At 53.3% G+C, this 15,053-nt stretch overlaps 1 protein-coding gene across 1 annotated transcript; it reads left to right on the top strand.

Annotated features, from left to right (window-relative positions):
• Window positions 1-794: 794 nt before the first annotated feature.
• On the top strand, window positions 795-15,053 carry IFITM10 (interferon induced transmembrane protein 10). Its single transcript, XM_013957883.2, has 4 exons — window positions 795-812; window positions 1,731-1,867; window positions 3,096-3,510; window positions 14,021-15,053. Exons 1-4 carry the CDS (start codon window positions 795-797, stop codon window positions 14,168-14,170), a joined length of 720 nt encoding a protein of 239 aa, XP_013813337.2. The 3' UTR covers window positions 14,171-15,053.

The raw sequence follows: 15,053 nt of genomic DNA, 5'->3' as shown, positions 1-15,053 counted from the left end.
TCTGCCGGCTTCTGCCTTCAACACATGCGGTTTCCCAATCACCACGTTTGTGACCTCTGAGTCCTCTCAACCACAGGGCCTCCCCGGGATCAAGCCTTGCTTTGGGCAGTAGCTCCCATGGATGACAGCAACCTCCCTGCATAAAAGGGGTTTAATTGCTCCTTCTGAGCCTGGAAGAAGCCTCTCCACAGAGCCATGGGCTTCCCAGGTTTAGCAAAGCCCTCCAGATAAGCTGACGATAGCTGACCATAGCTTCCAGCTCCGCAGTTCAACATATTTTTTTCTGCCTCTCCTGCAAACATCTTAATCCCAGGAGACTGCTGCTCTCATCCCATAGCTGTCTATGTTCCTTAACAGCTTCTTGGAGAGAGACCTCAGTCTTGTCACAGACAAACGTAGCACTAGCAAAACCCTCTCTATTTTGGCACCTCTCTGGCAGTGCTAAATCCCTAACCAAAAGACATGTTCCCCTTTTTAACCACCACAGACGCCTTCAAAGGGACCAAAGCAGCATGGTGCAAACTAGACACCTTATAGCCTGGGAGCGCGAAAAGTCCCCTCACCACATACTGACCTGTGAGAATAAACTCTGTGGATGCCACCATCCCAGAGTCAAACCTGCTTGCACATAGCCAGGTAAATTACAATTATTATTTCTTAACTCAGCACTTTGTTGGTAGGCTGAAAGCATTTATAGAGGATTTTCCTTCCCCTGCAGGTACTGTTCTCATGAACTTTTAATTTATCTAACATATTTATGAATCTTATCAGGCCACTTCCGTGACTGCTCTGCTATGGGTTCTCCTGCAATGGTGAGATTGATCTGCTCTCCCTCCCCAGCGCCCCAGCACAACCTGCTGCTGTCTCAAGCCCACCTGCACCGTGCCAGGCTCTGCCACAGCAAGGTGACACAGCTCGTCCTCACGTCCCCAACGCCGCAGCTGCAGGCTCCCGAACGACCCAAGAGCCCTCCCCACGCGGCACCGGCCACGTGCCGGCATCGCATCCCCAGGATATGAAGTTACAAGCGGTTTCCACACAGCTCCCAGTTCAGTTGGCCACTGGAGGCAGAAGCCATTTTGTTGATCCCGTGCCAAAGCGAGGCACGGACGGGTAGCCAAAGCCAGATCCTCCGGAGCTTTTCCACCCTTGGTGCCATCCCCACCTCCCTCTGCTCAAGCACCCAAAAGCCCCGCTGCCTGGTTGCCCCTAGTCCCTGCTGGCTCGGGGCTCTGGTGAGCTCTCGCCTCACGCCACACGCAGGATTTATCTGCTTTCTATCCGTTCCCCATGACCGGAGCACAAACGCCACTTTTCTGCCCACGGCACTGCACTCAGCGCGACTTCACCATGCCAGGCTGTCCTCGTCCTCCCCACATCCTCCTTCCAGGCGTGCTTTAGGTCCTCCTCCAGGCCACCCTGGCTGCAGCGAGATCCAGCTGCATGGACGATGCTGGGGGTTAGAGAGTTGGGCTGAGCCTCCCCCCCGGGGCCGGCACAGAAACCTGCTCAGGCGATGCCCCGCGCCATCAGGAGTGTGCCCAGGAGAGGCAGTTCTCCAGCAGGGTGCCCCCGGGATGGCTGAACCAGGAGGTGTCGTCCCCATGCCGGGGAGAAGCAGGTGGGCACCAGGAGAAGGGCATCGGGGCTGAGACACGGTGCAGCTCTCCCGCACGGAGAGGCAAAGAGCATGTTTTGGGGGGGCTGCTGGTTGACTTGCCTCCCCCGAGCCCCCATCCTTGCCACCTCGGTCCCGTCCATGCCCCCCCACCCCTGCCCTCCCCTCCTCCATCAACTCCAATGTAAAGAAAGCGGAGCCGGAGGCAGTGCTGAGCCGGATATGCAGCGACTCCCTGCATTCCTCCTTGTGAGTATCTCGCTCTCCTCTCCTGATGCCTTCTGAGGAGACAGATGGACGGACGGACAGGCAGCACAAGGTGGACTTGTCTCTCCTAATTGCCCGGCAAAGAGGGGGAGGAGAGGGAGGCAGCCTCTTCCCACACACCCCTTCCCCATCCTCTGGTCCTCATCCTCTCTCCCCCATCCTCCCTCTCCTCTTCCCCTCCACTCGGGCCACGCTATTCTCCGAAAGGGGGGAAAAAAAAAAACCAAAAGCTGCTGACAGGTGAAAGGAATTGGAAAATGCAATTACATCAGGAATCCCGCAGAGATGAGGACTCAGCAAAAAAAAAAAAAAAAAAGGGAGAGAGGGAGAGAGCGAGCGAGAGCGAGCGAGAGGAGGATCCGGGCTGCTCTGCCGCGCTAGGAGACAAGCTCCGCCGTACCGATCAACAGCCGAAAAGCTGCCCCCCAGCAACCCACTTCGATCCCAGGATGGGACGGAAAGCAGGAGGCCCTGCTGGACAGACGGACGGGCAGGCGGAGAGGGCTGCAGGCGGGAGGGGGGGGCGGCGCGGCTGCCTGGGAACTCTCTTTGCAGACCCCCCCCCAGTTCTCCTCAAGTGTTTCTTTGTGCTTTTATTTGCTTTCTTCTTTCCCCCCCACCCCTTAATTCCCCTTCCTCCTTCTTTCGTTCTTTCCCAAGCCGCGAATGCAGCCTCTTTCCTCCATGCTGGTGCGTGTGTGTGCGCGATGCCAAGCGAGGGAGCAGCCACATAGGTTATTGCCGGACTGCGGCCGCGAAGGGCTCGGGCACCAGTAACGCAGGACCGCGGGAGCGAGGGAGAGCAGCGGCGGGCAGGATGGGAGAGCGAGCGATGGACGTCCCCGGCTCCGGGGCGGCAGCGGCGAAGGACCCCCAGCTGTGCAGCACGGGGGGCCGTGGGGTGGCCACCGGCATTGTGGGGGGCTCAGTGCGCTGGAGAGAGCTGCTTGGTGGGCTGGGGTGTAACAGTCCTCTCTCCTCCCCCTTCCTCCCTGCCCTCCTCTCCTGCCCCTCTCCTCTGCCCGCTCCCTCGCTCTGCTCCCCACGCTCTCCTCTGTCTCCCTGGCCCTCTTTCTCTCTTCTGCCTTCCCCCCACATCTCCCCTTTCCCACTCCTTTTTTTTCCCCCCTTGCTTTCTCCCTCTCTCCTCCCGGCGCCCACCTCCCCTTTCCCCCGTCCCTGTTTTTCACAGGGGCTTTTACTTTGCCAGGACGGCGCCTGGTGAACCCGCGGCAGCCGCCACGGAGAGGGTGCAGGACCCACCGCCGGGCCCGCCGTGTCCCCTCGCCGGGGCAGCCTGGGCCCCCCGCGCCCCCCGCGGCCCCCCGCAGGGGTGCTTCACCTGCATCGCCAAGCCGCCTGCCCTGCGGCCCGCGTCGCCCATCCTGGCCCCCGCCTCCGCCGGGTACCTCATGGAGAGCAAGAGCTGCAAAGGGGACAGCCTGCGGCCGGCTGTCCAGTGCAAGCACTTGGTAGAGAAGAAGACGATGACCAACCCCACCACAGTGATCGAGATCTACCCAGATACCACCGAGGTGAACGATTACTATCTCTGGTCCATCTTCAACTTTGTCTACCTCAACTTCTGCTGTCTCGGCTTCATTGCCTTGGCCTACTCGCTGAAAGTAAGTACTGAGTGCAAGGCACGGCGCGGGGGGCTGCCGCAAGGAGAAGCGTTTCGGGGCCGTCGGTGTAAATCAGCTCTATGCCACCGAAGTGAGTGGAAAGGCACCAGTTTGCACCTGCCAGGGAGCAGGTTTGGGAGAACCAAGGAGAGTTTCAGAGCTGGGAACGCTGCTGTGCATGTGCAAGAAGTAGTTGGACTTGTTCTGGTGTCCTCAAAGGCTGCTGGGTACCACCATGATGGGGTCTACAGGCAGGCAACACACGTTGGGCTCAGCTTGTGTTGTGCGTGGAGGCACTAGCGCTCTGTCCCGTCTTTGGGGCATGGAGATCCTGTCAGTATGGGGTCTGGCAGCATTGTATTTGCAGCCAAAAGGAACAAGAAGCAGCCAGACAGAGTCCCCAGCACCTGGCAAGTTGCAGGGGGAAGAGGCTGCCAAGGCGCAGGGCAATCCTGACGATTTGCTGCTTGCCCTCTCTCTAATTAAAACATCAGAGGAGAAAGCAGCTTGTGGCCAGTGCTCCCCTGAGCCCAGTAAATCACCAGGCAAGTCCTGGAGACCTGCCAGCCTGGTGGGAACAAGCCCCAGCAGCCAAGGAGATGGAAGGAAGTGCAGAGGGCTTTGCACAACATTGTGGCTCAGGAAAAAAAATAGATGTGTCAATGGAGAGGGAGTCAGTATGGAGCACAGCCCGCGAAGGGAATGGGACTAGATTAGTCCACAGCTACACAGGATGCTTGTTGCAGTCCACAGCAATTGCTTACCCTAAAAATGAGGAGGGGGTCTAATTCTCAGCAGCCAGCATTGCGGTGTGCTACTCCAATGGCTCTGTTTGCTTAGACCTTCCTGGGGGTAACCCTATCTCCTGAGCCCATGAAATGTTTCTGCAACCGTTCCCTGTAGCTGCAGGGGGAGAGCAGCCTGGCTGGGCTGCAGGATTTCTCTGCTGGAGCACTCAGCCAACAGGCAGGTTCCCAGCATCTGTCGGGAAAGAGGCTTCCCTTGCCTTCTTTTCAGCATAAAAATTAACTAAATATATATGTAAAGAGTCCCGGGGCTCCCGGGTGGCCCCAGTTGTGCCAGACTTCGGGAGGCCCCAGGGACAACGATCTAGCTGATTCGTTCTGGCAGGCAGCATTTAGAGGAAGGCCAGTATACAGACGGGTTTCGTCACACAAACAGATCAATTAACCTCATCTAACTCCCGGGACTGCGAATGCCACAGCACTGCGAGGAGGCTGCCTCTGAGCCTTCCCACCACCAGGGTCTCCAGCAGAAAAGTTCAGGGTCAAGCTCACAGACCCCACCAGCAGACTCCCCAAGCCCCGCATTGGGTGACCTGGCACAGTGCCGCATGCCTCGGTTTCCCTTTCTGTAAGACAGGGAGCTGAATGCTCATCTGCCATCCATGCAGCAGGCTTAACTCGGGGTTGTCTGGAAGAGGCATTTAATACCTTAAATTATGCCGGTGCTGAGCATTACCACAAGCAGGGCTGACCCAAGGACAAACCCAGCGAACAGCAGCCTAACCGTGAGAGAGGGAGGATTCCCTTAACATCACTGATGCTTTGAGGCAGCTACACCAGGAGAAGGAAGAAACTGGTTTCCTGCTTCTTTCTCATGTCTTTGCTAGTCTGACTTTGCCTTAACGTCTGGAGCCTTTCCTGGGGAAGTGACAGCCACAGTGGGCTGAGAAAAGATTTCATGTCACTGGGACATGGCAGATATTTCTGTAGAAGCAGGTCCTTGATTGCAGCTGGTGGCATGGGCAGGACAGCCTGAGAACTAGACTGACCCATCCCAAGGGGCAGGACAAACAGGGTCTGCTTCCTACAAGGCTTTTAAAGGCTTGACCCTTTGCTATCTTTGACACAAGGGGGAGGATTGAGGCAGTGTCCACCTCTGTAACGCTGAAGGAAACCGGGGCCTGAGCCTTACCATAGGGGCAGATGCATGGGCTCAGTCTGCAAATGTCTAAAGTGCATAAACTCCAGTGTGAAAAAAAAGAATTGGCAAAGAGGGAATTTAATGGGGCAGATTAGCTCGGAATGAGGGAAAGGAGAAAAGAAGATGGCTGTCAAAAACGAGCATTACATTTTGGACTGTAGGAGCAGTAATTGATCGGCTGCGGCGGTGGTCCATGTGCAGACACAGAGGCTGGCTGAGCTGAGCTGAACCAAGCGGTGGTGAACCGATGGTAGGAGGAACACTGCTCTGTTCTTAGTCCTCTCCAGCAGCTGTGACTCCATAGCAGAGGGAGAAATACAAACAAAATGTCCCTCAGAGCCCCTAGACAGGGCTAGCAAGTGGCAGGAGGGACAGTGAGTGCCAGAGACAGTGTTCAGCCCCCTCGGGCTGATACTGGGAGGGGTGGTGGAAGAAAATGGAGCTTCTGTGGAGGTAGTAGGTCTGCTCTGGGGAAGACTTGTGGGATGTTAGGAAAGACAGGATCTTTCCTTACAGCTGCAGCGGAGACTTCTACAATACCCCAGACAGGGTGCTCTGCTGCGTGTGCGTGCATGTGCCTTCAGGAGCCACCATCGGATGTAAGGGTCATTCCTACCCAGTGCTAGTGTTGTCGTCTCTTTTACAGTTAATAAGGTTTTCCCAGAAGTTAAGAGAAAGCAGAAGTAAGGAATGCAATGGGGATAGATGTCCCTTTAAAAAGACTTTTCTTGTTCCTCTGCAATCTCTTTTAAGGACAATCCAGCGGCAAATATTTACGTCCCAGCCCTTCTAGGGCTCCTGTGCTTTGCAGAGACCAAGGAAGGTCCTGTGGGGAGGGACAGGAGAGCAGCAGCGCTTAGCCCCCGCAGGGCTCATTCTGGGACCCCGGCAGTGAGGTTTGTCCTTTGAAGGCAGAGCTCTTGGCCAGAGCAGCACAGTTTTCCTAGCTGAATTGTAATCAATGCGTTGATAGCACTAGGTCCCCAGATCAAGGTTATTACATTTCCTTTAAACAACTTAAACATTTAGAAACCACAAGAATCATTGTTTTCGTTATCAGAAATAGCTCTTTCAATACACTGCAAAAAAAAGCATCTGCTTTTGCCAAATTCATACTGTTAATAAAACAGTAGCTATATCACGCCCCAAGTCAGTGAGGTGTTTCATTATGCACGTCAGCACACCCTAATATTTCCACCAATTTCAACAGCATAACACACATACTGAAGTTTAGATGTGTGATTAGGTATTGTGCTGAACCAGGACCTCTGAGTCCGCTTTAATATTGCATTAAAAATGCCTCATTCTCCGTGCCCACTTTTACTGGTTTCAGCCACAGCTGTGAAAATAGTAGCTCCACGTCTGCTTGTCCTCTTGTCCTGGGATGGACGTGAGCTACAGATTTCTAGCTTTTTTTCTGCATGAAAATGAAGAAGTTGCCATTTCATTGCGATCATAATTTACAGAAATGTGCCAAAGAAATATGCCAGCACCTGCACCAAAGAATTTGTGCTCTTATTCAAAGAAACATATGAAGTCAGGTGAGTGCAAAGCTTATGACACCCAAGCCAAGTATGGTGTGTCGCAGACATAGCAGCCAGCTGCTCTGAATAACACTGTGACGGCACATCTGGTTTTTATTTACACCCACAGTGTGCTAGATCCTCAGCAGACATGGCTTTCTGGACTGCAATGGAGTTGCACCAACTCACTTATCCCTCTGGGGGTTATTTCTGGCCTCCCAGGCTTCTCAAGGTCAGCCTTACGGAGCGCAAGCAATGTGCTTACATGTAACTGCAAGCGCGTGTTCGTGGTGGGGAAGCAGAGAGAAATAGCAGGACTAGGGAAGTTAGAAATCCTACAGTAATATTAATACAAGTTCAGCATAAATACTAGAATCGCTCCAACGGACAGGTTTTGGGGAGGTTTTGTTGGTTTTGATTGGAGGCGAATTTTGTGGCTTTGGCTTTTTGTACCAGATATTCAGCATACTCCCTTCCACCCCTCTTTCCCAGCTCTAAGCAGTAATGAATGATGCATCAATACTTGGTGTCAGGATATCTTGCTTCAGTCATTAGGAGGTCCATCTTGGGAGACCACTGGGGAAAGCCAAATCTTTCTCAGATTACCAATTACGCTATGAGGCAGTAGATCAGAGGAGCTGGGATCTGAGACATGTTATGGAAGCCTCATTTTGAATGTATGGAGATCAAGGCGGCAAGAAGCCCTGCTGCCTTTTTAAGTCCAACCAGCAACCTATGGGTGTGCTTTCAGAGTTTTTCCTTCCCTGCCACATTTCCATGCGGCCATCCTTTTCTGCCATCAAAAGATGCATTACAGCAAGCTGGCGGGAGCTGCAAGGCGTCTGCCTTCCCACAGATGCAGTGCCTGCTTTCGGTGGGGAACGTGGCTATGTTCAGCAATGGAGCGAGACCTCTGACACATGACAGCGCTTTTTTCCTTGCTAATAAAGAGCAGTTTCGGTGACCTGTCAAAACAGAGGGGCAGGCAGAAGCAGTATGGCCTAGCAGGAGGAGATAGTGGGGGTCTCCAGAAGTCTGAGCTCTCTTCCTTGCTCTGTAAGCGATCCCTAACACACAGCTTTGGGCATTTCTGCTTGGCTTCCTCTCTCACCGCTTGTTGATCTTCCCTTTCGAGTGGAAGTAGGCTGGCACAAACACATAGGCAGTTATTAAGCTACAGAAGCAGCGAGGTTGCAGTACCTGGCCTCTCAGGCAGGATCTCAGGCTGCTTTTTGGGAAGAGCAATGGTTTATGGAAGTAAGTGAAACCAAGGGGCAAAAGCTGCTTCTCAGCCACATGACACAGGTCCCAGTATTAGGCATGAAGAAGATATGTGGGCTGGAGAGCCCTAACTGATTCCTACAGCAAATAAATCCAAGGATCCCCTCCAGAGCAAAAAGCTCCTTAGGGGTAGGGAAGCAGAGCTCTGTGTGGAAATGGGTTTATAGCCGCACCAGCCTCTTCCCAAAGCATACATCTAACCAGCTGTGGGCTGAATACTAAAAGCCAGGCTGCCTTAAATACAGCCTCATTAGACTCGTTATCAACAAACCATTTGTCTCCTGGAAGCTGACACAGCACTTGGTACCCACGCAGCAAGTTCCCCGCTCCTAAAAATGAGAGGGGCCAAGGCCGGAAAGCAGAGAAAGGAGAAGTCACTGCCGAGGCAGCCACGGGAGGAAAGGCATCAGGAAGAGGCCGAGGAGCTCAAGGGGAAAAGGGAGCTTGCACATAGCAGACGGGAAGGAGAGTGACTTCCAGGTGGTGGATAAATGTAGACGTGGAACAGGACTGAAAGACAGACAAATAGGTGAAGTGGGGAGAAACACCTCGCTGGGACAGCCAAAGAGAGCGCTGAGCAGGGAAGCCACCGGCACAGCCCCAGGGGGAGGAAAGGCAGGGGACGCTGGTCAGGGAGAGGAGAGACCTCAGGCATGGACACGCTGGAGACGGCAGAGGGTAAGGGGAACAGCTCAGAAGTGGCAGATAAACAGGTATGGAGGGAGAGGCCACCACCCCCTTTCACTAGTGGGAGAGGGCAGGAGAAATGTTTGCATACTAAAGCACAAAACCAGCTGTGTTTCATGAAAGGCTGGGTGCAGAATATGAGAGGAGGAAGCATATAAATTGCCAAGCCAAATCAGAACTAGGATCTGTCTTTTCTAGGGTGATTTCTCCAAAAGAGCCAACACAGTGCTTTGGAGTGCCTGGTGAAACCCCACAGGTGCATACTAACCATCCTTACGCATCAGTCACCTCAGTGTGAAACAGCGTAAAAATCCCAAAATATTTTTTAGGCAAGGTGAGAAGGGGCGAAGAAACAGTGAGGAAAGACAGTCTGTGTCTAAGGAAACACTAGATCCAGATTCAGGGATTTTTCCCTTTTTTTCTGGCCTTGTGACCTTGGAGACCTTTCCTCCTCCGGGCCTCACCTCCTCTGGTGCACAAGCAGACAGCTCCAGGCCTCTCAAAAGCACTGTGAGGACTCGCTCACTCTTGTTTGCCAGGTGCCAGCACATTATGGCCGATGGTGGTCCCAGAGCATGAAAATAGAAAAAGATGAGGCTGGGATATGAGGAAGACAGGCATCTCCTTTAGAAGGACAGAGCGGGGAAGGAACAGGAACGTGTCTCAGCTGTCTAGGAGAGCTCCTCCTACAGAGACTGAATTTGATGTCGCAGCAGGACGTTACAGGGAGATATCCGAGAGCGTGCTGGAGATGCAAGCCCGGCCAGAGGAGGTGAGGCCAAGCTAGAGAGAAGTAGGAGGTTCAGACAGTGAGTGATTTGGAACAAGAAATGTCTTTTCATTACATTTGTGTACAGCAGGAGCCCTGGTACTTGTCTGGAGCTTATAGGCTTGACTGCAGTACAGATGATAATGGACAATAACTGATGATTTGCGTAAGGGTGACAGCTGAAGCTGCAGGGTGTACAGCAATATAATTAGGGAGGAGAGGAAGGGGCCAAGGACAGCACACAGAGGGACTCAGCAAGGCAGGGGCAGGACGAAGGAGCCACACAACCCAGGCCGAACGTGTCAGAGAAGACTTGGGGGGAAAGTCAAGGAGAAGAGAAAGGTCAGATGAATCAAAGGCAGCATATAGCTAGATGAAGCCAAATGCAAAGCTTCCCCTGCATTTGCTGGAAGGAGATGGGCCACATCATTACCTCCTCAGCCACGACACTCTCCAACTGCAGGGAACGGCAGGGAGAGGGAAGAGCACGGTGTGCCACAGAGGTTCGCAGGAGCAGGCAGACGGGGCTGTCCAGAGAGGCAGGAGAAGGGGGCAGTTGTGTCCCTCTTTGCAGAGGGGAAGGAGTCAAAGGAGGCTGCTTAAATAGGAGAAAAAAACAGAGGGAGGGAGGGTGGAGACCAGGACAGGCTGAGGGAACAAGGGCACATCAGGCTCAGAAATAAGGGTGAAGAAGAGGCCAGGAGTGAGATGGAGGAGTGAGGAATACGGATGAAGGAACGTTTTGCTCCGTATTAATGTCTGGGCACAAACAGAAGTTGGTGAGAACTTACAAAGAGGAGAAGGCAGAGGAGGGAGAGAGGCTGTGAGGAGGCTGCTGAAGGTAGCAACTTTCAGAAAGAGGAGAGATGGAATGGACAAAAACTGAACAGGGAGAAAAGGTGGAACTGGGAAGACATCAGCCTTCCAGGACCCTCTCTAGAAATGCTCAGCAATACAAGAACTGGAGCTGGGATGAGACAGAGAGGGAGAGCTAAAGAAAAGCCGCAGGCAGGCACCAGGGAAAGGAGAGAGCAAGGTTAAAAGCAAAAACGGTGCTGTTGTCAGGAAGGAGAGAGGGAAGGGGAGGCTGAGGGACCACAGACAGCAGGCAAAGGCAGGGATGCAGGACTGCTGCCGAAGCAGGGCATGGAAAAAGCGCCGGTCACGAGTGTGAGTCGGCATCAGGTCAGAGAGGATGCTCGGAGCACTGGGAAAGAGCCAGGCATGGAAATCACTGCCGCGGGGAGCAGCGCCGGAGAGTCAGGCACCAGGGAAGGGAGGAGCAAGAGCCAGGGTTAGGAGGCAGTAAGATGGGTGGAAAGCTTGGTACCCCAGCCATGCCAGTCCACTAGAGACATCTCTATCTCCCTGGCACAGTGGGGCTGAAGGCAAAAACAGGCTGCATTAGATAGGCAGAGACCTCTCCAAGCTGCACTGTCTACATTTGGTTCTGCTTAGCTGTTGCTTGAGAGGACATCAGCAGCAGGTATTTGCTGTGAACGCTGAGGCCCACTTCTCCCCTCAGCCCTCCGGCCCTGCCACCAGCCACCCAGCCCACCTATTCCCAAAGCGCAGGGAGGAGACGCAATATTTGCAGCATGCAGTTTGCCTTCGGCAGCCCAAGCACTGTGAAGAGGCAAGTACATTAGAGACTGCTCTTCACTTAAAAGAGTCCGCTGGGAGCGTCTTTAAGGCTTTATGATCTGAATTCAGTGCCCCTGTGGCTCTGCGTGTCTGGGCTGAGAAACTTGTCTGTGCACGGCAGGCTCACCAAGCACAGAGCTCTGCGTTTATCACAAGCATAGACCTCTGTGTTTATCACTGGTGGATGAGGAGGTGCTGGCTGCCCGGCACTGATACGCTCAGGGTTTTCAGGAGGACGCTAAATCTGCAGAATAATTTCAGAGGTGAGTCACACTAGACACAAAACTGACACAAAAGGGCACGTGAGCTCCCAGGCTTCAGCCTTGCCCCCTTCTCCAAGGTGGTCTCCACTACCAAAAGCATCATCCAAACATGCCATAAAGCCAAGCGCAGTCTGGGACTGCGGGAGGCTGACAACAGGGTATATACCAGTCTGCCAGCCAAACCCGGACTCCTCCTGGCATCCTTTCTGCACTGAGCAGTAAGGAAAATGCTCTTGCTGCTGCATAGCTGCCTGCAACAAGCCCCCTGCCTCTGCCGCATTCGTTGGTATATTCATGAGAAATCCTGCTACAGTGGACTGGAGACTGGGCTCTCACCTGTCCCCTCTCCCAGCATGATGAGGCAGGTCCCCTGAGGCTGCAAAAGAGCAGGATGTGCAGGGCCTAGGGCACCTGGATGACACCCCGAGCACCTGGTTTTGCTCAGAGCCCTGCAAAGACGAGGAGCAGCTCCCAGCAGCTTTCTCAGCCTGGCTCTTTTGCACAGGGACAGCAACAGGCCCCCACAGAAAGTGGCTCAGTTCCTAGTGCTGGCTACACACTCAAGGGCTGGCTGCTCGAGATGCACTCAGTGTGGGCCAGGATCACCGAGTGCTCAGCACCAGCGGCACCACAGCTCTCCTCTGGAGCTTCAGGCACCGGCAAAGGCCTGGCAGACTGGCCCAGCCCTAGCTGCACGCTCCCAGCAGGAGGGAAGGATGAGAGGAGAAGGTGGAACTCCAGGATTTAATACAGAAAAGAAAACAGAGGTTTTCTTTTCCGTCCTTGCTGATGTGACTGTCAGCGCAGGCTCTTGCAGGCCATACGCAAGCAACAGCCTTCCTCCCCACTGTGCGTGATTAATGAAGAGCAGGGGGTGTTTGTGCAGAGATGTCCTCGCTGGGGTGACAAAGGGGAGGATTGCCACTGTTAGAATGGAGGGGACATTGCTGGAGGGTCTGAAACACGTGGTGGCCTTTGGGGGCACGGCCCAGTGACTCTCCAGGACTGAGGGATTTCCTGCCCTTCCCCATGTTCAGCAAGCAGCATCAGGCTTTCTGGACAGCACTGTGGATAAGTGCTGCAGGAGGGAGAGAGAAAATGTCACTGAGATGTGGCCTGAATCCCTTGCAGAATGTCTTTGGAAGGCTCCTGGTAGGTAAAACCCTTTTCATATTTCTGGGTAGCACTCTAGCGCTGACTGCAGGTTTTCACAGCTTGCCATCGACATCTAGCGTTCAGACAGGAGTGCATTAATGTGCTCACGCTCCCAAGAGCAAATACAGGGTGTCAAGAAAGACACAACCCTGCTGCCTGAAGCCTTCCAACGACAGAGCAGACAGAGCGCAGGCACACGCTGCCATGCTGCACCATCCCAGGGATGCCCCTGCTCTGACACTAGAAAGGGAAAAGGGCTAAAATCTCCAAGACTTTTCATCCTATGTCCCCTTTGCTCCAGCTACTGGCAAGGATGCGTTGAGTGCCATCCGTAAGAGCGGTTCGGTGACGGGGACACATCACCGCTAGGAATGGAGCTAGGATGGAGCACATCCCCGATCTGCTGTGCTCTAAAGTACCGAGCAGCTGCTGGCTGGTAGCACCACCGGCTCCCTGGCAGCCCGGCGGAGGTGGGGGCCAGCCAGCGGCACGGCCATGCAAGATCATTACCCATCTGCAGAGCTTCCCAAGCTGAGCCCATGAAAGTCACAGCCTCTAAGGTAATGAACACAGCAGACCGTGCTGTTAGGATTGAAAGCCGCCAGTGGTAGAGACACTACATAAGCTGCATAAGACCTGCAAAAGAAGCTCATTAACCCAGGACTATTTGATATGCTGGAGGCTTGTGCGCAGCCCTTGAACTGCAGTAGGATCCAGTGCCAGGTTTCACACGCTCAGCCCCTCATTGCAGTCGGAGGCACACGATACGCACCAGAACCAGAGCCAGCCTTCTCGCTCTCCGACCAGCTGACCTAAACCCCAGCATTTCAGGGCCAGGATGCAGACGGTACAACACAGAGGGAAGGATGCCCTAGCATCCAGCTCACTCTGGGGAAGCAAAAGAATCTATGCCCACAGAGTGCATAACAGCAGTGACGATTAGTTCCCTTGTGCACCCTTGGGCTTGGAGTTATATTCAAGTTATATTCCATGCCCACATGCATTACAGTGCTTGAATTCACAGGCTCAGTCCACAGTAGAGCCAGGATATGAACCTCAGGGTATTTTATAGTGGGAGGATCTGGATCCCAGAGCATTAAAATGCAAAAATTTACACGCCAGCTGCTGTCTGCTATACAGGTACCTTTCAAGGTGTGCACTTGCCTTGAGCTGTGCGGGTGTTGCTTGAAACCAGTGGGCTTATGTCTTTTTATACATCTCCCAATTGTTTTTTGTCTCAGGTCCGGGATAAGAAACTCCTCAATGACTTAAACGGAGCAGTTGAAGATGCCAAGACAGCCCGGCTTTTTAACATCACCAGCTCAGCCCTTGCCACCTTCTGTATCATCCTTATCTTCATCTTCCTGCGATACCCACTCACTGACTACTAGAGTGAGGCCAGCAGCAGCAGCAGCTGCCAAAATGCCTCTACGCCAAAAGTGTCTGCAGTTATTTCCTGTAGCAAGGACGCAAAAACAACACTCCACCTTGATTGAAGAAAAAAAAAAGTAAATACATAACTAAAAATTAAATGAATTTATCAGCCTAACTGAGCATACCCTTCCTGTCCCCAAACTGTAGGCAAACTACTGTAGGAAAGGGTTTTACTTGTACATTTGCACAGGGAGAAAAACAAAACAACAACAAATATCTATTTCATAATAAGCAACAAAACTGTGCGACAGCAGTGTGCAAAACGTAGAGCTAAACATGACTCGAGCCAATAAGCCTAGATAGGTAAGCTGGCCGCAGCAATACAGGAGGAAGCTGCAGAAAACGTGGCCCAGCCACTAACGTTTGGTGACCAGCCGGGCGCCGAGCTGCGCTGCAGCTGGGGAGCAGCAGGGCCCTGCTGGCCCCGGGGCTCGAGGCACCTCCCGGGACCTGTGTGCACTGATTCGGAGCTGGAGGGAGAAAGGCAACGTGCCTGCTGCTGAGGGAGAAACCTGACGATCAAGGCAGGGCTGACGCAGAACATATCAGACGTGTTCAGACTGCTCTCCCCTGCCCCAGCCCCCAAAATGTACAGGTTTTTTTTTTTCTTTTCCTTCTCTGATACAGTTCTCTGTTGAATTTCATTCAATGGTTATAACAACTTACACTCCCCAGAGAACTGAATGTTAGAAAAGTTCATTCTAGAGAACCTCAAAGCCTCCAGATAAGCCCCAAAGAGTTAAAACACTCGAAAAAAGGAAGGATTCTCCTTGGGATCTCCTGGCACTGCTGAGAATGTAGACACCTTCTGGAGAACTTGCATAAATCGTGTAAACCGAG

The sequence above is a fragment of the Apteryx mantelli genome, chromosome 4, assembly GCF_036417845.1.
Source record: "Apteryx mantelli isolate bAptMan1 chromosome 4, bAptMan1.hap1, whole genome shotgun sequence".
NCBI lineage: Eukaryota > Metazoa > Chordata > Aves > Apterygiformes > Apterygidae > Apteryx > Apteryx mantelli.
Note: the sequence above shows the minus strand (reverse complement) of the source record. Positions and strands in the feature narration are given on the sequence as shown.